At 46.4% G+C, this 23,880-nt stretch overlaps 1 protein-coding gene across 1 annotated transcript; it reads right to left on the bottom strand.

The window, feature by feature from the left end:
• Positions 1-13,930: 13,930 nt before the first annotated feature.
• CHP2 (calcineurin like EF-hand protein 2) lies at positions 13,931-18,658 on the bottom strand. Its single transcript, XM_075528511.1, has 7 exons — positions 18,592-18,658; positions 17,992-18,064; positions 17,803-17,883; positions 17,575-17,705; positions 16,830-16,891; positions 14,169-14,291; positions 13,931-13,984 (listed from the first exon to the last, which is right to left on the bottom strand). The coding sequence occupies exons 1-7, from the start codon at positions 18,656-18,658 to the stop codon at positions 13,931-13,933; spliced, it is 591 nt and encodes a 196-aa protein (XP_075384626.1).
• Between the last annotated feature and the right edge of the window lie 5,222 nt (positions 18,659-23,880).

The raw sequence follows: 23,880 nt of genomic DNA, 5'->3' as shown, positions 1-23,880 counted from the left end.
GATGTTTAAGGGATATATCTCAAGAACTCCACAATGTTTCCATCGTCACTGAAGCATTTTTGTTCTCAACTGTGGAACAAGGGCCTGTGTCATTCTCGCCACGCAGACAGTACTGTAGTCAACCTCTTCAATGTTAGCTTTAACTATGGTCAGCTCCACAAAGCACAAACAATTAAGAGAGAGCCCGTCAGGATGCCCTGTAGCACCGATGAAACACACAACTTTCCTCAGTTCTTGAATGCTTCCTCCCCACGCCACTATCATGATCCCAATTCCACTTTACAAATCCGGCTAGACCAGAAGATGTACTCTGGTACAGATAAGAGCTGGAAATACAGGGAATCCAGGACAGATAAACCCCTCAGGGACAATAATGAGAGTAGGGATGACAGGAGGGTAAGGGAAAGGTGGGGGAAGAAAGGGGAAACTGATCACAATGATCTATGTACAACCCCCTCCCTGGGTGCGGACAACAGAAAAGTGGGTAAAGGGAGACATTGGTCAGTCTAAGACATGAAAAAATAATAATAATTTATAAATTAGCAAGGGTTCATGAGGAAGAGAGGCGGGGAGCGAGGGGGGAAATGAGGAGCTGATACCAAGGGCTCAAGTAGAAAATAAATGTTTTGAGACTGATGATGGCAACAAATGTACAAATGTGCTTGACATAGTGGATGGATGGATGGATTGTGTGAAGAGTTGTACAAGCCCCCAATAAAATGATTTTTAAAAATAATAAAAATAATTTTAAAAGAGATTGCATAAAAGTGACACATGAAAAATATGCATGTATGTCTACATTGAGGATGCACATTGGTTAGAGATAATGGAGCCAAAAACAGGCATAGAACCTTTTAAAAAAATTTATTGCAAATTGGGTGAAGGTTTACAGAACAAATCCATTTCCGATTCAATGAGTCACACATGTCTTCTTTCATGCCATTGGTTGCGATCCCCACAGTGTAACCGCCTCCTCCTGGTGTCTCCACTCCCCATTCCTCTTCTTACCTAGCCCTTACGAGTTTTGTCCTTGGGCAAATGCTGCCCTTTGTATCTCAAATGGTTAATTATTCTAAGGTGTGTGTACCTCCCTAGCATTATTGTTGCCCTTATAGATCTGTCCATTGTGTTTGTCTGAAACTTGAACCTCAGGGATAAGTTCATTTCCAGGACTGAACGGGGTCTAAGGACCATCATTTCAAGGACTTCACTAGTCTTAATTCAACCTGTAAACCTAGTCTTTTTATGAGTTTTGAGTTTTGAAGAACGTGCTTTTTAATGCATTGACTTTTCTGGGCAACCTCTTCAATATTCCACTTGGAAGAGGCTGGAAGTTAGAGCGCAAACTCGTGAACTATAGGGAAGCATGGATGCTGTATCAATTAAAGAACTGACACTGTCCAACATTTTAATACCACTAAAAGTTCTTTTTAAAAAAAGGAAAGAAAAAGATAAGGCATTGTATCTGTTAGGAATTCTGTTCACTAATGATGGCTGGGGGCCCTCGTGGCACAGCAGTTAAAGTACTGAGCTGTTCATCTAAAGGTTGGTGGTTTGGACCAACCAGCCGTCCTTCAGGAGAATTGCTTCCGTAAAGATTTCAGCCTTGCAAACCCTGTGGGGCAGTTCTACTCCGTCCTATAGAGAGGCCTCGAGTGAGTTTGGTTTGGTTTCTTGTGGTTTGCCTTGGTTGCCAATGACAGCAACTCATTTACCAGAGACTAAATAGTTTAGAATTTATTCTCTGAACTGCGAGTTTCTTCTCTGATTCGTAGTAAGTAACTTCAAACCTCAAGGTCACTCATGTTCAGTATATGACTGTGAAGTCCATGTTCCAGGCAGGCAAAATGAAAGGCTGCCCAACCCAGCTGAACCATTCCCTTGGATGAACGTTTAAGACCTGCTTCAACTCATTAGAATTTTCCAACCCCAAATAAAATTCGTTTTCTATTATTAAAGAGAAGGAACAGATAGGCCAGTGGTTCTTAACCTTCCTCAGGCCGTGACCCTTTAATACAGTTCCTGATGTTGTGGTGACCCCCCCAACCATAAAATTATTTTCGTTGCTACTTCCTAACAGTAATGTTGCTGCTGTTATGAATTGGGTGACCCCTGTGAAAGGGTTGTTCGACCCCCAAAGGGGTCACGACCCACAGGTTGAGAACTGCTGAGATAGGCTATAGTAGCGGTATCTATAATGGGAACCTTGTCCAATGGAAAACATAGGCCCCAAACTGTTTGTTTGCCCAAACATGCTCCTTCTCTGGCCCCCACTTCTCTATTGATGGCACCATTCTCTAGCAAACAGTTAGAACTCAACTGAGCCAAGAGGCTGCTGGTTCTGATCCATCCAGAGGAGACCATATGCAGTTCTAGAGTGCATGCATGGGATCACTGTGAGTCAGCATTGAATTGGCAGCAACCAACAACAACCAAAACCCCCAGTACCAGCTGCCGTCAAGTCTATCTAACTCATGGCTGTCCCGTGTGTGCCAAGAGTAGAACGATTCTGGCTGGACTGGACTATGTACACTGGTACAGATATGAGCTTATGACACACAACAGGGAATCCAGGTCAGGTAAACCACACAGGAACAGAAATGGGAGCAGTGTACAAGGAAGATAGCGGGAAGGTGGGGGGAGGAAAGGGGAACTGATCGAAATGATCAACACATAATCCACCCACCCAAGGGGATGAACAGCAGAAACGTGGGGGGAGGGAAACAATGGCTGGTATGAGATATAAAAACAATAATAATTTTATAATTTTCAAGGGGTCATGAGGGTGAGATGGGGGAAGAAAGGGGGAAAAGAGGAGCTGATACCAAGGGCTCAAATAGAAAGGAAATGTTTAGAAAATAATGATAGCAACATATGTGCAAATGTGCTTGATACAATTGATGTGTGGAATATTATAAAATCTGTAAGAATCCCCAATAACATGATTTTTTAAAAGGAGAAGAACTGTATCCCATATGCTTTTCAAGGCTGTGCCCTTTTGGAAGCAGACTGACAAGTCTATCTTCAGGAGTTCCTTTGGGTCAAATCACACTTCCAACTTTTTCATTAGCCACAGTGTACACCAACTCTCCCATCAAAATCCACTGTGCGTCTGTCAGTTTGTCGTCCTGTGGTGGCTCGTGTGTTGCTGTGATGCTGGAGGCTGTGTCACAGGTATTTCAGATGCCAGCAAGGTCACCCAAAGGGAACAGGTGAAAGTGATGCTTTCAAATGAAGAACAGTCAGCCCATCACTTGGGAGCAAGCAGCAGCTGAAAACTTGTTATGTGGTCAGTGAAAGATAACCAGATTTTTAACACTCCTCTCATCCAGAGGGGGAGTGTACATTCCCTCCTCTTCGGGCTCTGCAACACTGTGCCACGGACACTGTTCGATCCCCAGGCCCAGGCTTTAAGACACTGGCCGCTTCCACGTCTGCTTCCTGTCACTTGGGACTCTCTCGGGAAGCGCTATGTGAGAAGACCACGAACCTCACGTTCCCAGGCTAGAGAGCCTTGTCCAAAGGCCAGACCAAGCCCTCTCTGCCAAAATGCCAGACCTGTGAGTTCTAGTGTGCACACATGGGTCACCATGAGTTGGAACCAACTCTGTGTGGCACTAGTAACTGGTAAGCCCTGGCCATATTCCTGGTCCACAAAGACATCAGCTATAGCAAAATGGTGGTTGTGTTCAGCTGCTGAATCTTAGGGACCCTAGTAGTATAGTGGGTATGGTGGGCTGCTATCCACAAGATCCGCAGTTCAAAAATTACCAGCTAATCTGCAGGATAAGGGTGAGGATTTCCCCAAGACAGTCATGGTTTCAGAATCCCACAGGGCTGTTCTTCTCTGCCCTATAGGGTCTCTGTGAGGCAGAGTCAACTCAATGGCAATGAGTTTACATTGGTTTGGGGCTTTACTACGCAGTAACAGACAGTCAAAACATCATGTGATATGTAGTGACTCCGTTGGGAGGGGAATGCTTTCCTATCCCATTGACATTAGGGTTTGACACATGGCTTGCTTTGGCCAATGGTGTCTGACTAGACAAGTAATATACCAGAGCAGAGCAGAAGTTTGAAAGCACTGTGGTAGATACATAATCTGTTGTCAACTTGAGACTATTAAGAGTGAAGGGGTGAAGTTTAGTTTGTCAATCACGTCACAGCTGGATGACCTCCTTTGGAGGCACTAAGGAGTTAAGTAGCTCGCTGGAGGTGGGACACACTCAATCCCTGCGAGACATTATCCTGTTGATAAGCCACAACTAGGAGCTAGGCCAATGGCAGCTAGAGCCTTGGAGCTGGAGGCACCACATGGAGACCCACACCCGCACTAAGATGCTTCCACCACTACATCCACAAGACTTTCCATCCACAGGCCTGTGATCTTCCTGCGTTCAGCATTATTGCATGTGTTACATGAGTGTGAAGAGGGAATTGTAGACTGGTATCAGACATATGGGCTAATATTGGACTTATGGACTTGCTCTGGGCTGGGCTGCTTTCTTAAGGTTCAATTGCACCTTGATAAAAAGTTCTCTCTTACACACATATGAGTATCTATGAATTTGTTTCTCTAGTCCAGGGGTCCTCAAATTTTTAAACAGGGGGCCAGTTCAGAGCCGTTGGAGGGTCGGACTATAGTTAAAAAAAAACTATGAACAAATTCCTATGCACACTGTACATATCTTATTTTGAAGGTAAAAAACAAACAGGGCCAAAATACCCAGGGGGCCAGATAAATGTCTTCAGCGGGCGCATGTGGCCCGCAGGGCATAGTTTAAGGACGCCTGCATCTAATCAATCCGGACTAGCACAAGCACCATTGTTCCTACAGGTGTTTTGGTTTCCCCTATGACGTGGAAAGGTCAGGTCCCTGGTGGGATCTGATCCTTCAACCTGAGTCTTAAAATTTGAAGAAGAAACACTGTCCCTGGTAAGATGTGATGGCTGGAACCATGACAACCATTCTGTAACTCGGAACCAACAAATCTGAAACTGAAAAGCCCATAAGCTAAGAAAGAGAGAACATGAATCGTCATGGTATTGTTGAGCCACTCGGCATCTCCAGCGGCATCTCGCCCTGTGAGATCATTGCATTCATTGTTTAAGCCGCTGTTGTTGTTCGGGAAGTCGATTGCAGCTGATAGTGAGCCATGTGACCGAGGAGAACTGCCCCAGAGGATTGTCTGCGCTGATATCCTTATAGGAGGAGATTCCCAGGTCTTTTCTCCCCTGAAACCAGTGTAGATTTGAGCCGCCAATTTTTGCTAGCAGCTCAGTGCTTAACTGTTGCGACACCAGATTTCCTTTTTAAGCCAATGTTATTTGTAGCCCAAAGCAAGCTAATGTCCACCATTCATTTTGCATGCTCAACATCCAGCCCCCTTCTTCTGGTAACAACATTCTGGTTGTTCCTTTAGAAAATCAATACACACACACATACGTACGCTTCTTTTGTTTCAAGTGGCAATGACAGCCATGTCCAGGGCATGTGACTCAGGCCCGGCCTGTGAGATGGTAATTCCCACCTTGCTACAGGGGATACAACAATGAGGCTGTTCTGGGAGTTTTAACAGAACTATTGGAAAAGAGAAATTCTTGTTGCACTGAAATTGCTGCCTGGGAATGAAACCAACACAGAAGAAAGCAGAGACCAGTTTCCAGCCAGCCTGCATGTTCGCGAGGAGTCCTATAGGTGCCATGTAAACCTGAAACTTCTAACTTTCATAAAACTCACTTGGATCACCAAAAAAAAAAAGAAGAAGAAAGCAGAGTTGAGAGATGAAGAGACTAATATCTGAGGACATCTTTAAACCTTTGGACTCTCCTCTACCTGGTCTAGCTTTGGATCTGTTTCTCAGTTTTGTGAACCCAAAGAATTCCTGAGTTTTTGTTTATTTGTTTTTTTATAAATGGATTGGCACCTGAAACCATTCTGACTGACATAGGCCCAGAATTCAATTTTACAAACAGGGACCGAGGAGCCTCAGTGGAAATAAAACTAAGCTGTGGAAGGATTAGAATGGAAAAGGAAATGGGAAAATTATAGTAATCCTGAAAGTTGATTATCTACCAAAAAGCTATTATCTTTCTCTTTACAATCACGCTGAGGCATTAAAGGGTGAAGTTATTTACCCAGGGCTGGACCGCGGGTAAATGAAGAGGCCCAGATTCAAACTCAGGCGTAAGAGGACTCTGAATCACAAGTTATTTTTACTAAAACCACACCGATTCTCAAGGTTGGGCTTTATCAGGAAGCAAATCCATAGATTGCCTCTTAATTATCATGGAGAATTTTATTGACGTTGGCTGGGTTGGGCTGAGGATACATGGAATGTCCGTGTATTACAGGATCAAGTTCCATTCAGGATCCTTAAGCAGTTTTCCGTCTGACCAGTTAGGAAGAAGTAGTGGCAGCCAGAAGCAGGACAACTCAATATCATTGTTGTTGTTAGAGGTCATCTGTTAGGTCCCAACATGAAGTGACCCTCTGTACACTAGAACCTGGGCCAGCCTCACAATTGTTGCTATGCTTAGGCCCATTGCAGCCATGTGTCCATCCATCTTGCTGAGGGTCTTCCTCTTGTTCGCTGCCCCTCCACTTTATGAAGTATGATGTGCTTTTCCAGGGACTTGTCTCTCCTGATAACATGTCCCAAGTCTCTGAGGGGAAGCCTGGCCATCCTAGCTGATAAGGAGCATTCTGGCTGTACTTCTTCCAAGACAGATTTGTTTCTCCTTTTCACAGTCTGTGGAACGTTCGATATTTTTTGCCAGTATCAAAATCCAAATGCATCGCTGCTTCTTCAGTCTTCCTTAATCTGTATTCAACGTTCACATGCATAGGAGGTCATTGAAAAGGCCACGATTTGGGCCAGGCCCATCTTAGATCTCAAAGTGACATCCTTGCTTTTGTGTCATTTGATCTCTTGACTGCTGCTTCCATGACCATTGATTGTGCAGCCACGCAACGCAAAATCCTTGACCTCAACCACTTCTCCATTTTATCATGATCTTATCTAGTGGTCCAGTTGTGAGGATTCCGGTTTTCTTGACATTGAGTTGGATTTTATACTGAAGGCTGCAGTCTTTCATCTTCATGAGCAAGTGCTTCAAGTCCTCACTTTCAGCAAGCAAAGTGGTGTCATCTGCATATGGAAAGTTGCGAATAAGCCTTCCTCCAAACCTGACGGCGTGTTCTTCTTCTTATCCTCCTGCTTCTCTGATAATTTCTCAGCCGACAGATTGAATAAGAATAGTGAGAAGCTACAACCCTGCTGCACACGTTTCTGGATTTTAAACCATGCAGTATTCCCTTGATCCATGTATAAGTTCCACCTCAGCACAATGAAGTGTCCTGGAATTCTCATTCCTCTCAAGGCGATCCATAGTTTGTTAGGCTCCGCACGGTGGAATGCCTTGGCAGAGTCAATAAATCACAACGAAGCATCTTTCTAGTGTTCTGTGCTTTCCGTCAAGGTCCATCTGGCTTCAGCAGTGCTAACCCTTGTTCCACGTTCTCTTCTGAATCCAACCTGAGTGCTTCTACCACTTCATCAGCTTGTTGAAACATCTCAACCGGCATTCCAGCAATTCCTGGAGCCCTTGTATTTGGAATGCCTTCATTGAAGCTTGGACTTCTTCCTTCAGTACCATTGGTTTTTGTTTAACAGTCCACCTCTTGGAAAAGTTGAATGTTGACTATTTCTTTTTGGTACAGTGACTGTGCACCTTTTTCAAAATTCTTTTGGTGTTTTCTGCATTGTTTAATATTTTGCCCATAAAATATTTCAATATTACAACTTGAGGCTTAAATTTTTCTTCAGTTCTTTCAGTTTAAGAGATATTGAGGGTGCTCTTCTTTTTGGGTTTTCTATCTCTAGGTCTTTTCATGTTTTAATATACTTTATTTTAATATCATTACCTAGGTTCTATCCTACTTCTATCTACCTGCTTCTATCCCCAGAACTCCCTATAAAGTTTTTTTATTAAAAGATCATTTTATTAGGGGGCTCTTATAGCTCTTATAACAACCCATACCTCAATTGTATCAAGCATATTTGTACATATGTTGCCGTCATTATCTTCTACATTTACTTTCTATTGAGCTTAGTATAAGCTCCTCTTTTTCCCTCCCTCCCCTCACCTTTGTGACCCCTTGATAAATTATAAATGATTATTATTTTCATATCTTACACTAACCGCTGTCTCCCTTCCTCCATGGTTTCTGTTGTTTGTCGTCCCCCCCAGGGGGCGAAGGAGTGTTATGTGTCAATCAATCCAATCAGTTCCCTCTTCCTCTCCCCACCTTTCCCCAACCCTCCTGGTATCACTATTCCCATTCCTGTTCCTGGAGTCCATGTGTCCTGAGCTCTTATCTTTTATCTGTACCTGTGCACATGCTCTAGTCTAGTGAAAGGTAGGACTAGAGTCATGATAGTGGGGGGTGAGGAAACCTCAAGGAACCAGAGGAAGATTGTGTGTCTCATCGGTGCTATGCTGCAACCTGGTTGACTCATTCTGTCCTTGTGACTCTTCTGTGAGGGGATGTCCCATTGTCTACAGATGAGTTGAGGGTCTCTGCTCCGACCCCCCTCATTCTCAACAATATGTTTGGGGGATTTTTTTTCATTTGTTTGTTTGTTGAGTTCACTCCTTGTCAAGGAGAAGCGTCTGCTCTGGAACTTCCATCTCCTTTTTAGTAAATGTGAATAAGCTCTTCCAGAAAATTCAAGGTGAGCCAAAGACCTTACCAGCAGTCCTGATGGAACCAGCTAGGACAGCTCTGATGCCCACCCCACACTTTTCTAGGAACCCAAAGCAATTGCATTTAACCCAGTCCCAGCTCATGGTGACCCCGTATGTGTCAAACTCCAGGCTGGTTTGGTAGAAGTAGATCACCAGGCCTTATTTTTCAGTGCCCTCTGGGTGTACTGGAACCTCCAGCTTCTCAGTTAGCAAGCAAGTGTGCTAACCACTGGGATGCCATGAATTGCCTAATCTTCCAGCTATCATCTTTGTAAGTCCCACTAAATGACAAGCGTAAATGACTGGGTGCGCATGAGATTCTGTAGACTACCAAAAGAATGGGAGAGCTTGCTCATAATGTAAAGAAGGTGCCTAGTCACCTTACAGGTATGCAAACAATGGATATGGGATCCTAACAAGAGGATTGGGCGGTTTTTTCATCCCACTGGGCTAAAGGGAGACATGGGGGTGACATAGCAAAATGGCAGAAACCAAGGGCCTAGCCCCCCAATCCACAGAGCTAAGAGTTGTAGCACTCGCCAAAGAAGGTTCCCAGCAGGGCCCTGTCGCAGGCGGAGAGTGAGAAGAAACTTCCCTGAGTTGTTTCTGTCGCTTCCACATCTCCCCAACCCTGAGTTACACCACTTCTTACCTAATAAACCCCACAATCGTGAGTGTTTCCCATGCATGTGCTGGCACTGCGGTGAAGTGCTAAAGCAGAGAGTGCCGTGGGAGGGCAGTTGGTGACAGAATTGGTAAGGAAAGGCGGGGAGCCATGCATGACCTCCATCTTGGTCTGTTGATCTTGATTCCCCTTCCCCCTTCTGAAGTTAGAGGTCAGACATGGCCCCCACAGCATCCTCCCGACTCGTGACACCACTCAGGGACTCCCGGAATCCCCAGCCCCAAGTCAAAGGAGAAGTTCAAGCACCAGGACAAGAACTGCTTCCCAAGTTTTCTTCCCAACTCTGCCATCTTAGTCCGACAAAAGGCCAAGCTGACAAGTCGCACAAGATTCCAGAGACAAGTGTCAGCAGATATCTGTTGCTTTTTAACATCTCCGACTATAAAGCACCGGTCTTAGGTCCTCCTGCTTGTCCATGGGCCTGATCTGGTGACTGAACTCTAGCTGACTAATGCCCCGTCTGAGGATCAGGATGCTCAAGGCACTTTCAATATAGGTCCTGCCAGAGGCAAGCTCAACACAGGATCACTTCCTCCTAGTTTCCAAAGTGTGGATAACATACCATTCTTTTTTTTTAAAAAAATTTAATACCATTATTGTACTGATCTGGAGTAGTAATACACAACTTTGAACAACCAACTCACAATAAAAAGGTGGTTCCCTTTTCTATGATTTTTCCATCCTTCAGATAATTCATAAAAAGTCTGGGGAAGGTAAGTATTAATATCTCTGTACCACTTGGGAATCGCCCCTTTGGACCTTTTGGTTTGTTTCTTTGTATCTACTGTACTTGCCTAGTAATTTGATTTAAGGCAATTGATGCTGGCTTGGAATACAGGAGTATCGTCAATGTTCTTTATAAACTCAAACATAGCATATTATTTCATTAAATAATTTATTTCATACCCAAAGAAACAGGTTGTCAAGGGCAGGTTACCAAAGGCAGGAGGGAGAGGGCGGAATGTGCAGTAATTGGTTACAGCCGGGATCAGCAAACTACGGCTCGAGAGCCGTCTCCCGCTCTTTTAAGACATACGTGTGGGTCTGAAGTAAAATGAAATTTTTCATTCATGTTCCAAAATTGATTGTGGTTCAAACTATCATTTTAAAAGATAGGAAATGGAAACACAGGGAATCCAGGGCAGATGATCCCTTCAGGACCAGCAGTGTGAGTGGCAAGACTGGGAGGGTGGGGTAGAAAGGAGGAACCGATTACAAGGATCTACATATAACCTCCTCCCTGGGGGACGGACAACAGAAAAGTGGGTGAAGGGAAACGTTGGACGGGGCAAGAGATGACAAAATAAAAATTTATAAATTATCAAGGGTTCGTGAGGGAAGGGAGAGCGGGTTGGGAGGGGAAGATGAGGACTTGATGCCAGGGGCTTAGGTAGAGAGCAAATGTTTTGAGAATGATGAGGGCAATGAATGTACAAATGTGCTTTACATAATCGGTGTATGTATGGATGGTGATAAGAGTTGTATGATCCAAAAAAAAAAAAAAGAGTTGTATGAGCCCCTAATAAAATGATTAAAAAATGTTAGTGCAACAAATCCAAAAAAAAAAGAAAGAAAGAAAGAAAACTCCTAACTAAATAAAGACACGGGTGATCTTGCTGTACAGTAACAATGGTGACGGTTTTCAGCAAATCCTTGAAATCTGGCATCTGCTGCTCTGAGCCTCTCCTTGCCCAGTGTAACTGACACTCCCCTTGGGAACAGCAGAGCTTATTTCTTACCACAGAGTCACAGGCGTCCCAGAGTTGACAACAGTAGGCTGAGAGCCAGGCAGATTGTGCTGCAGGCTGATGTCTGCCTCTCCACCCTCGTGACAAAGGTCTCCGGCCTCCTGAGCTTAGACCCAGGGCCTAAGCTGAGTGTAACCATGCCTGGGTGTGACTATGCACACGAAGTGCTGTAGACTACCAGGATTGGCCAGCTTGCTAGAAACGAAAATAAAGTGCACAGTACCCTTGTGGGGGTACAGTACCCTTGGAGGACGGGGGAGAGGCACACAAAGAATGTGTAGAGAACCCTAAATAGGGGAAGGGTCCATTTTGACATCCTGTCTAATTGGGGCGTCGTGTCTAAGGGAAGTGGGACTGTTTGCCCTTCCATCCATCAGAATACCAAGTGTAGTCTTGGGAACCTCCAAGATCTTCAGGTCCACCTTAATAGATCAGGGACACTGACATTGACACTGAGGTCCCAGAGCAGGTTTGGGCCGGCATCAGTAGAAGAGGAGGTCTTTCCAGAGAGCCTTCTAAGGGCCAGGGGTCAGGCTCAGAGACCCTCTGGTTACTAATTAGTTGTACTGGGAGTATAGCTGGAAGCATTGTGTTCTAGAAACCAAACCAGTGTTTGTAAAAGTTTGATCCCACGGCCTCCAACAACATTAATCACTTATTAAAAATGTAGATTTCTCTGGAGACTCAGGAGTTTTCCGTTGAGGTCCAAGGGTTTAATATTTATCATGAGGAAAATTTGGGAAACACTATAATGGGAGGAACAGAAGAAAACCAGCTACAGAGATTCTATTCCCTGTGTGGCGTAGAACACTTTTAAAAATCTCTATTTCTCTTCTCTATAACTAGCTGCAGCCAAGCCTATTCTGATTCATAGAGACCCTATAAAGCAGAGTAGAATGGCTGCACTGGGTTTTCGAGACTGTAAATCTTTATGGAAGTGAATTGCCACCTCTTCCTTCTGCAGATTGGTTTGTGGGTTCAAAGTACTGGTCTTATGGATAGCAGCCAAGTACTTAACCCCCACAGACTAGGGCTCCTTTCTCTTCATTATAAACCAAAACAAGAAAACCCCACTGCTATTGAGTCAATTCTGGCTTATTGCGACCCTATTCAGTGTTTCTGCAACAAAGTCAGGAGCAGACAGCCTCATCTTTCTCCTGCAGAGCAGCCAGTGGATTTGAACTGCCAACCACGTGTTTAACCAGTCAATGGCTACCCCACAGGGCTACCAGGTTACCTTTACTATGGAGAGACTAAAGTTTCCTGTTTGCAAATCTTCTCTCACAATGCTTAGAAAAATGGCTACTCAATGCATTGCACACTCTGTTTCGCCCTTCCCCGCAACACACACACACACACGCGCGCGCGCGCACACACACGTGCAAATCTGGAGAAGTTCATAATACCCCTCAATCGGAAAGTACTTGTTCATGTGTCCATCCTCTTTCCAAATGGTAATTTTCCCTAAAGAATTAAATAGCCCTTTGCCCCAACCTGCAACTAGGAGAACTCACCTGCCAATGCCATACTGTGTACAATCAAATCACAAATGTTAAAAAGAAGTTTGCACACCACCTCAGACACGTCTGTGTTCCTAGAGCACACTCTTAACATGATTTCAGACCCCCTAACATCAGAAAGGAGTCCCTGCGTGGCACGCATGGTTAACCCCTTGGCTGCTAACAGGAAACACTGGGGGGTCAAGGCCGTCCACAGACAGCTCAAGAGAAAGGCCCCGTGAGCTACTTCAGGAAGCACCCGCCATTGAAAACCCTGGAAAGCACAGGTCTGCTCTGACACACCTGGTGTCGCGGAGAATCCGATTAATGGACAGCAACCGGTGGATTCCATGACCAGGTGACACCTAAAAGTGTGAAGAAATCCACATCGCAGAAAGGTATGTCCTGTCTCTTACTTGTACAACCCTTCTCCCCCCACCCTAGCTCAGCACACTGTCAGGAATCGGTGAAGCCTATGTAAGAGGCCAGACTACAAAGGTCTGTCGTTTGGACATTGAGTAGATCTTGTTTTGCTGGACCAGTCTCATTACTCCTCTCTGATAAGAAAACCTCCTTTGTTTTCAAGCGATCACCGCTTCCCTGATCCTAAGCCCTCAAAACTTATTTTCTGACTCTAGAAGTGGGCACGTAGCAGAGGCCTGGACAATTTGAGCATTTGCCCCAGCAGGTAAAAGCAGGATCCTCATCAGGTCAATAACACGGAAACTTAAGTCTTTCCTTAGAATTATTGGAGAGAGAAAAAAATCTCTTCCCACTGAGTTACTGGAGGAGTAGGATGGATGAAACCTGGAGTCCTTGGCAGTTTTTTTACCATAAGGAAAGGGACCTCCGGAGAATGAGCCAACGCACACACACAAAAGCCAAGTAGAGAGAGAGAATAACTGATTTCTGATTACATTCGTTGGACCCTGGCATCCAATTATACCTAAAGACATATTTCCAGGCTTTTATGTTTACACCAGCCCATAAAATCCCCTTATTTATTCAAGTCACCAAAAGCCGAGGTTTCAATTACTTACAACCAAAAAATCGCTAGCTGATTCGCAGATCTGAGATCAAATGGGCTAGACTTTAGTACGCACCCTTCCAGCTTCCTTCCCTGGGCCCTAAATGAAGGTCAGTCCAGACATACAAATACAGTTTATTGGGGTCCCGCCTCAGTGGGGACTGAGAATAACTCCTAAGCCGTTGCGAGGCAGCATGAGCTCACCAAAGGCACAGTCAAGTCACTTCAGGATTCGGATGCTCATCTTTTGCTCAATATTCATCTTCTCTAAGGACTGGAGAGAGAAGAATGCTAGTCAAGAGGTTGAAGCCCAGTCCCTTAGAATTCCAACCTCCTTCTTCAGAGTTCTACCCACACCCAAGGTCCCACCATTCCCTGGGAACTCCTGTCTTTCTTCCCTCCTCCTTTTGTACTTCGTTTCCTACGTCCAACTTCCCAGGTGCTAAGGGTATTCTGACCTTGACAAACTCCAAGAAGGACACCGCCCCGTCCCCATCTTCATCAGCCTCCTGAACAGTGCGGTCAGTGATGCTCTCCAACTGCTCTTCTGTCACTTGGACCCCAACCATCAACCGGAGAACCTGGAAAGGGGGTGGGGGGGAGAAGCAGCCATACAGAGGTGGCATGGAGCAAAGGCTATTAATTTCTACCATCCCCAAAACCTGGCCCACTGCATCCCAAAAGTTACTGTAAATTTTCTAATCCACCCTTTTTCCATAGTCACCCTATCTCAATCATTTCCCACCATAAAAAAACTCACTGCTATGGAGTCGATGCTGACTCATAGCAACCCTATATGGCAGGGTAGAATTGCCCCTGTGAGTTTCTGAGATCATAACTCTTTAAAGGAATAGAAAGCCCCATATTTTTAAAAAATCATTTTATTGGGGGCTCATACAACTCTTATCACAATCCATGCATACATCCATTGTGTCAAGCACATTTGTACATCTGCTGCCATCATCATTCTCAAAACATTTTCTTTCTACTTGAGCCCTTGGTATCAGCTCTCATTTTTCCCCTTCCTCCCACCCCACCCCCCACCTCATGAACCCTTGGTAATTTATAAATTATTATTATTTTGTCATGTCTTACGCTATCCGACCTCTCCCTTCATCCATTTTTCTGTTGTCTGTCCCCCAGGAGGGGCTTATATGTAGATCCTTGTGATTGGTTCCCCCTTTCTACGCCACCTTCCCCTTACCCTCCTGGTATCGCTATTCTCATTATTGATCCTGAGGGGTTTATCTGTCCTGGATTCCCTGTGTTTCCAGTTCTTCTCTGTACCAGTGTACATCCTCTGGTCTAGCTGGATTTGTAAGGTAGAATTAGGATCATGATAGTGGGGGGGGGGGGGAAGCATTAAAGAACTAGAGGACAGTTGTATGTTTCATATGTGCTAGATTGCACCCTGACTGGCTCATTTCCTCCCTGTGACCCTTCTGTAACGGGATGTCCAGTTCCTACAGAGGGACTTTGGGTCTCCAATCAGCACTCCCCCTCATTCACAATGATATGATTTTTTGTTCTTTGATACCTAATCCCATTGAAACCTCGTGATCAAGCTGGTGTGTTCCTTCCATGTGAGCTTTGTTGCTTCTGAGCTAGATGGCCGCTTATTTACCTTCAAGCCTTTAAGATTCCAGATGCTATCTTTTTTGATAGCTGGGCACCATCAGCTTTCTTCACCAGTTTTGTTTATGCACCCACTTTGTCTTCAGCAACCATGTGGGGAAGGTGAGCATCATGGAATGCCAGTTTAATAGAACAAAGTGTTCTTGCATTGAGGGAGTACTTGAGTAGAGGCCCCAATGTCTGTCTGCTACTTATACTAAACCTATAAATATGTGCACATAGATCTATTTCCCCATCATCATATATAAATATATTTACATATGTACATGCCTGTATTTAGACCTCTATAAATGCCCTTTGCCTCCTGGTTCTTTATTTCCTTTTACTTTCCTCTTGTCCCACTATCATGTTCAGCCTTCATTTGGTTTTCAGTAATTCCTTTAGGTTACATTGCCCTTGACCAAGCCCTACCAAGCCTCCTACACCCTCCTCGCCATCAATTTTGGATCACTTGTTGTTCTCTTGTCCCTGGGTGTGTTAACATCCACTTGCTTTCCCCCACCTCCCCCTCTCCCATGTCCCCCCACCCCCAACCATCAGTCCCATTGTTTGCTCCTCCAGATTGTTTATCCTGACTTTCCTATCTAGATAGACCTTCAGACATAATAATACACACAAAAATAAAGACAGAGCAAAACAAAGCAACAAAAGAAAACAACAGCAACCCCCCCAAAAAATCAATGCCCCACCCCCCCAAAAAAAAGAAAGAAAAGCCTGTAAATAGTTCAAGGTCTATTTGTTGACCTTTAGGAGTATTTCCCGATCAAATCTGATTGGGTACCATGCCCTGCCCCCAAAGTGTATTTTTGCTATTCCCTCGGGACGTCCTTGCTCTGCTCCCCTTGCTGTTCTGTTGCACACCCTTTGTGTTTTGCGTCAGTCATGGAAAGTCCCATCTTTCTCCCACCACAGCCGCCAATAATTCCATCCATTCCCCACTGTCCCACACTCACTTCAATAATATTCCCAAACTCACTATTCAGATGCAACTTTATACCCTTACCTCCATCTATCCTCCACCCCATCCCACCTCATTCTCCAGTTCCATCTCCCACCTCATTCCAACAGTGAATTCATAATTTCTTAACCTCAGCAATATGGATATTTGCAGTCAGATACTTCTGTGTTGCAGGAAGCTGGCCTGTGCATGGCAGGACATTTAGTAGCATTCCTGGCCTCTACCCACTAGATTCCAGTAGTATATCCACCCCCACTTTCTGTCGACCAAAGATATCTCCAGATTTTGCCAAATGTCACTCGGGGGGGAAATCACCATTGATCTGTTCCCAACTTCATAGCTAACCTTCCCCCTATCTTCCAACTAACCCATGATCCAACATACTTGCCCCCATGAAACACCAGTTATCTGCAGCCTCAATTGACCAATCATCACACCACATAATCACCCTCCCCCTCCCATAATCATTACAGTCAACTCCCCCACCCTTCACAGATCACACCTGTCTCCCTGGCATTCTTCCTACCTGTAACATCTCATCCCAGGAGATCTTTCCATCCCGATCCAGGTCATAGAGCTGAAAGACGACTAGGAAGAGAGCCGAGGGGGAAAAGGAAGGTGGGTTGTCCCTGCTTCTCTTCCTGAGGAGTGGGCGGCCATTAATAGGCTACAAAAGGTGTGGGTAGGATACACTGCGGTACAAGAGGCTCCTGGGCCTCTCATAGGTATGGGTAAACCTGGAGTGTCTGCCACGGTTTACATAGGGCATGATGCACAATTCCCACCCAAATTCCCTCTTTTATGTACTCCCTGGTGGTGTAATGGTTACACACTGGGCTGCTAACCCCAAGGTCAGTAGTTCGAAACGACCATCCACTCCTCCAGAGAAAGAGAGGCTTTGTACTCCAGGAAAGAGTTACGGTCTCACAAACCCACAGGAGCAATTCTATTCCGTCCTATAGAGTCACTATGAGTCAGCATCAACTCGATGGCAGCTAGTAGCAGTATCGGAGGCCTTGGCCGTGCAATAAATAAGCAGTCCGCTGCTAACAAAAAGGGTAGCCGTTTTAACCCATCAGTCATTCTGCAGGAAAACGATGTCCCAGGCCAAGTTCCCTCAAGACTACAACCTTGGAAGCCCTCTGAGTCCTGCTCTTGGCTATCGGGTGACTGCGAGTGCAGAAGCTGGATGCACACCATGGAATGATGGTAAAAATTGCAGGCTGGGGACCACTTAGATCGCTAACAGCGATGGGAGCGGAGATACTCACAGCGAAGTTTGTTCATTCGGCTGTTGAGCGGTTCTGGTTCCTTGACATCCCGGACCCTTGTGTCTTCCTCTTCTACCGGACGAAAATGAGCCAGAACTTTGGCAAAGCCTGGGAAATCTACGATGTGACTCCTGGTGGTAGGATGGAGTGGCCAGTGGTCCCCTGGGTCCTCTTTCGGGGTCCATCCCTAACCTTACAGCCACCTCCCCACCTGCAGGGAGGCCTCACCCTTCAGGAAAGAAGCTGTCTATAATACGGTCTCCCAGGGGGTTGACGGCCAGCGCCCCAATCTGCTGGAGATCCACGCGGCTGTAAAACCAAAAGTCAAAAAGGGAAAAGGAGGGCCTATGGAGGTCAAGGCCGGGGAATGGGGTCTGGGAGACAGGGGGCAGGTGGTAAGATGGGCTCCCCCCTCACCAGAGGTAGCCCTTCTTGTTCTTATCCAGGGCCCGGAACCGTTGGTAGAGGCGGGCCAGGCTCGCCTGTGAGACTGCAGGAGAGAATGCAGGAAGGGTCACGCCCTGGCGGTTTCTGGACCCTGCTGGACCCCAGCGCATGGGAAACAAACAAAAATCCACTACGGAAGGTCCCCGGAGGTGAACTAGGTGCGGAGAGGGCTTGCACCCAAGAGAGCACCCAGGGACCCGAACTCCTAGGGCGGAAAGGGGGGTGATCAGACCCAGTTAGGGTCAGAATTAGAGACCTGGAACCCAGGAACCAAGGTCAACCCCCCCACCCCCCCATCCTTCGTTGGAGCTCGAGAACTCCCTGGTGCGGGAATCGAATCGCTTCCGACCCTGGGAGCGCCCAGCCTCAGTGAATGGGGACCCACGGCACAGCGCTCCCGCTGCCGTCCTGGACGCTGGGATCTCCAGCGCCAAGCTCCGGGACCTTGATCCCGGACTTCTTGGGGAGGGGTCCACCCCAACGCCACTCCCTCCCTGCACTAACCGGCCGCCCCCCAGCGCCCACCCCGGGGGCGCCCTGCCCTCCGGCCCGCGCCGGCACCCCACTCACAGCCGGTCTCCCGGCGGAGGGTGTCCACGTCGGGAATGGCCTCGGCGTGGGAGCTGCGGATGCCCATGGTCGAGCGGGAGCAGGCACTGCAGGCAGCGGAGCCCCAGCCGGCCCCACGGCTGCTCCTCCCGCCTGGCAGGCGGGCGCGGCCGGCCCAGTGGCCCCAGGGGCCAACGGTCACGGGCCTGGCGGGCAGCCAGCCGCAGGAACCCCGGCATGCCTGACCTCCCACCCACGATGGGAGAAGACAATGCCCCGGGTGACCCGGTCAGGGCGCGCATGCCAACCACCGGTTGTTCCAGCCTGGAGATCCCCGGGCCCGCGCCGGGCGAGGCTGGGCGCGGCCGGTGCCTTGCCCCCCCCCCCCCGGGCCCCCGCGGGCTCCTTCCTGGCGTAGCTCTCGGTCCACCGACGGCGGCGGAAGACCCCCCCGAGCTGTGTCACCATCGGCAGACAGATAGATCCTAGTCGTGCTGGGGATGGCAGGGGGCTGGGAGTGGAAAGAAGGCGGAAGCGTGCCCCCCACTGCAGAATCGCCTGGCCCAGAGGAATGGCCAGAAGGGGCGCTGAGCAGGAGGGATGCCAAGGCCCCGTGGGAGGCTGGGGTGCGGAGACTGGGTTTGGAAGACTGGGACTGGCATGCCAGCGAGGCTCCTACACTTGGGCGAGTCATCTAGTCTTCCTATCACTTCCTTTCCTCGTCCCTTTCCTGTGGTTCGCACGATCGGTGTTGGTTCCTGTCAGACCCTGAGATTTTCCACGCACCCCGTGGCCGCAAGTGGGAGGCAGCTTCCCCGCTCAGCCGAAGGCTGGCGGGCTGCCCACCAGCCCACAGCCAGCACCCAGCCCCAACCGCTGGCACGTGGACCTCCTGGGGGGCCCCCCTGGTGTAAGCTCCCGGCTCAGAAAGACGTCTCACCAACCCACAGAGCTGTTAGCCTCCACAGCCCCCCGGAGCCGGCGGGTTGGGGGGGGGCGGGGCGGGTAAGCCCCACAGCGGTTCAGCTAAAGCCATCATCATGACACTGATAACGGGAGCTGATGCTTTTATTCGGTGCTTCCCAACCACTTAGAGAAGCACTTTATGTGGATGCTATTAACACGCACCTTTCTTTTAAGAGCTCAAGGAGGAAGGGATTCTTATCCCATCTTCCACTGGGGAAACTTGCTCAAGGCTGGTAGCTAGTAAGCAGAGGGGGACGGCAGGTCTCTTCTGGGCTCCTCCTTACCTGTCTCTTTGGACTCAAGGCCCTGAGTTTGTTTGGGTCTCCCCCTTTTCTGTGATGGAGAAGGCCAAGGCAGCAGTTTGTGAAGCATGCATTCTCAAAGGAGGCCTCATCACCACCAGTAGGACCCCAAAATAAATAATAATAAGACTTAATCTTTTAAAAAAGAAATAGAGGAAAGAACTAGGAGGTTAAGGGCATTTATAGATATCTAAATACAGGCATATACAGATGTAAATATATTTATATACAACAATGGGAAAATAGATCTGTGTACATATGTTTATAGGTTTAGTATTAAGGAAACAGATGGACAGTGGGCCCCTACCGAAGTACTCCCTCAACACAAAAAAAACTTTTTTCTAACAATTCGGCAGTCTTAGATGCTCACCTTCCTGGCACAATCGCTGAAGACAATGGCTGCACAAGCAAAGGTGGTGAAGAAAACTGATGGTGCCTGGCTATCAAAAGCTATAGCATCTGAAGTCTTAAAGGCCTGAAGATAAAAAAGCAGCCATCTAGCTGAGAAACAACAAAACACACATAGAAGATGCACACCAGCCTGTGAGCTCATGAGGCATTGAAGGGATCAGGTATCAGGCATCAAAGACCAAAAAAAAAATCATAGCATTATGAATGAGGGAGAGTGCGGAGTAGGGACCCAGGGCCCATCTGTGGGAAATTGAACGTCCCTTTGCAGATGGCCTGCGGGAGGAAACGAACCAGTCAGGGTGCAGCATAGCAATGATCAAACATACAACTTTCCTCTAGTTCTTAAATGCTTTTCCCCTCACTATCATCCAATTCTACCTTACAAATCTGGCTAGACCAGAGGACATACACTGGTACAGATAGGAACTGGAAACACAGGGAATCCAGGACAGATGAACCCCTCAGGACCATTGGTGAGAGTAGTGATACCAGGAGGGTGGAAGGAAGATGAGGGAGAAAGGGGGAAAAGATTACCAAGGATCTACATATAACCTCCTCCCTGGGGGACGGACAGTGGAGAAGTGGGTGAAGGATGACATCGGATGGTGTAAGACATGACAAAATAATAATTTATCAAGGGTTCATAGGGGAGAGGGAAGTGGGGAGGGAGGGGGAAAATGAGGAGCTGATACTAAGGGCTCAAGTAGAAAGAAAATGTTTTGAGAACGATGAGGGAAACAAATGTACAAAAGTGCTTGACACAATGGATGTATATGGATTGTGATAAGAATTGTATGAGCCCCCAATAAAATGATTTTTAAAAATAAAGACTTAATCTTTTATATAGCACACAGATATATATACAGTACATACATAGAAATACATATCTATGTTCTGACATGCCATGGAAAAGGTCAGGCCAATAGAGTATCTTTTTTTAAAAGTAAAAGCTTAACTCTCAAGGTTAACTGTTGGAACCCACACAGAGGCTCAGAGGGACAAAGGGCTAACAATCTGCTGCTATAAAGATTACAGCCAAGAACAACCCTGCTGGACAGTTGGTTCTACTGTTACATAAGGTCACTATGAATTGGGGTCACTGTACTGGCAGACCAACAACAACACAAAACAGGCTACCTAGTAAACTAGTAGAAGCCTTGGTGGTGTGGTGGTTACTAGTTGGGCTGCCAACCACAAGGTTAGCAGTTCAAAACCACCAGTGGCTTTGAGGGCGAAAGACAAGACTCTCTGCTTCCATAAAGATTTACAGTCTTGGAAACCTACAGGGGCAGTTCAACCTTGTCTTACAGGGTCACCAAGTCGGAATCTATCTGATAGCAGTGAATTAACTAATTAGTCAAGTTGAGTGAATCCAAGTCTGGGCAACCCCAAGTGTGTCACAGTTGAACTGTGCCCCATAGAGTTCTCACTGGCTGATTTTTATTTATTTGTTTGTTTGTCTCTTTGTTTTTGAAAGTATGTCACCAGGCCTTTGTTCTGAGATGTCTCTAAGTGGAATCCAACCTATTGCTTAGGGGCAGAACACTACACCATTTTCACCACCTAAGGCTGGAGACCTAGTGGTGTTGTGGGTTACTTGTTGGGCTGCCAACCGAAAGGACAGCAGTTTGAAACCACCAGTTGCTCTGCAGGAGAAAGAGAGATGCCTCTACTCCTGTCAAGAGCTACAATCTTGGAAACCCACTGAGGCAATTCTTCTCTGTCCTGTGGGGTCACTGTGAGTCAGAGTTGACTCAATGGCAACGAGTTTGGTTTTGAATTTTTGGAAGGCTGGTGGCAGGAAGGAAGCAATGATGAGTGGAGTTGGGGGGAGTTGCAAACTAAGTTGTAAAGGAACCAACACCAGCAGTGTCCAGTTTTCAGTCTTCCTTTACTCCCTCCTCCTACCATAATCACACACGCCCATACATTTTCCTAGGAGGGAAAGGCAAGGAGTTCATTTCAAGGGTGCATGTTCATACTACCCTGGAGAGACAGAAGAGGGACAAACAAGCCTCAGGCAGAGGCTTGCATCAGATGAACCTTTAAATATTGATCTAAGATGGGCCTGTATCTGTTTCAGTTGCCCCAAGGATTGTTTGACCTTTCAGACAACCTCTAAGGATTGAAACATGCTGGAAGCCACACCTCTCTCTAATGAAGCCTGAGTGTCCCTCGCAGTGAGTGTCCCTCGCAGTGAGTGTCCCTAGCAGTGAGTGTCCCTAGCAGTGAGGCAGGATGTGAGTGCCATCAGCATTTAAAAGTCTGCACCCAGGAGGCAATAGGACTCCCTGGGAAGCTCCGATCATCATCTTAGAGGCTGATCTTGGAAAGGGCTACGCCAGCCTAATTCTCCAAGGCAGCTTCACAAAAAAAATTAAACTGGGCCTGAGCGTAACATACTACCTACATTCACTCGCCAAACAAAAGCCTACAGAACAATGTGGGATGATGAAACATTAATAATGTTTCCCAAAGTGGGCGATACCGCCCCGGGGGCACTGGATCAATCCAGGAAATGCCAATGTCCATGCTTTCTCCTGGATTATGGGATATAATACAAAAGTTTTTAATTGTCAATGGGGGCATTGAGTTTTTGTTCTGTGTTGTTTGTCTGAAAAGAGGGCAATAGGCCAAATAAGTTTGGGGACCTATGTTCTGAACCCATTCCTGCTTCATGTAAGCAAGTGGGATTGAAATCAATTACACAATATAAATGACCATATATTTTCAGGGCATTAAAAGTAGGGATGCTTTGGGGAGAATTTTATCAGCAGACGCTGTTGGACTAAATTCAGGCAGAGTGTTTTCTTTTGTTTGTTTTTAAACAGCATAAAAGTTACTAGCCGCCCTCCTTTAGCAACTATGAAGTTCAACTAGAAAAAGGAACATGCAAAAGTAGTCTGAAAAACAAAAGTGATGAGACGAAACTAGCTCAAACAGGTTTTTAAATGTGTAAAAACCTGTGTGATGATGGTGTGGGCCTACACAGATAAGAAACAGACCCAAAAATATCAGAAATAGATTCAAATACATATGGAAATTTGGCATGTGACAGAAGTGACATTTAAAATTGGTGGGAAGAATGTGGATTGAGCATCCAGAATATGGAGAAGGGATTCAGCTCCAGGGTGACCAGCGCAGGAACACAGGCCAGTTCCTTGTAGAGATTGGACTGGCTAAGGATGACCGGCGGAAGGTTCATGGGTTTTAAGTGCTTGTGGCTCATGGAAGCTTAAGTGAGGATTTCCTTGCAATGAGTAGTAAAATTCCCTCTGCCCCTTGTCACAAGTTTCAAACCTCACAGCTTGTATGATGTAACCATTTGGAGCCCACTTTTAACTTGGACTAGTGTAACTCCTTCATGCAATAAACTGAAAAGAGCAAAAAAAAATTGATGTATGTAGGGATTGTGATAAGAGTTGGATGAGTCCCTAAATAAATGATTTCTTTTTAAAGTAAAAAAGAAAATACAACATACCAAAACCTTTAGGATGCAGCAAAATCCTATTCAAAGAGCAATCTATAGTAATAAATGCACCTCAGGAAAGAAGAAAGAACCAAAATCAACACATTAGCCCAACATCTTCAACCATCAGAGTAAGAACAGCAAAATAAACTTTGACCACCA

This window comes from Tenrec ecaudatus, chromosome 12 (assembly GCF_050624435.1).
Source record: "Tenrec ecaudatus isolate mTenEca1 chromosome 12, mTenEca1.hap1, whole genome shotgun sequence".
Taxonomy (NCBI): Eukaryota; Metazoa; Chordata; class Mammalia; order Afrosoricida; family Tenrecidae; genus Tenrec; species Tenrec ecaudatus.
Note: the sequence above shows the minus strand (reverse complement) of the source record. Positions and strands in the feature narration are given on the sequence as shown.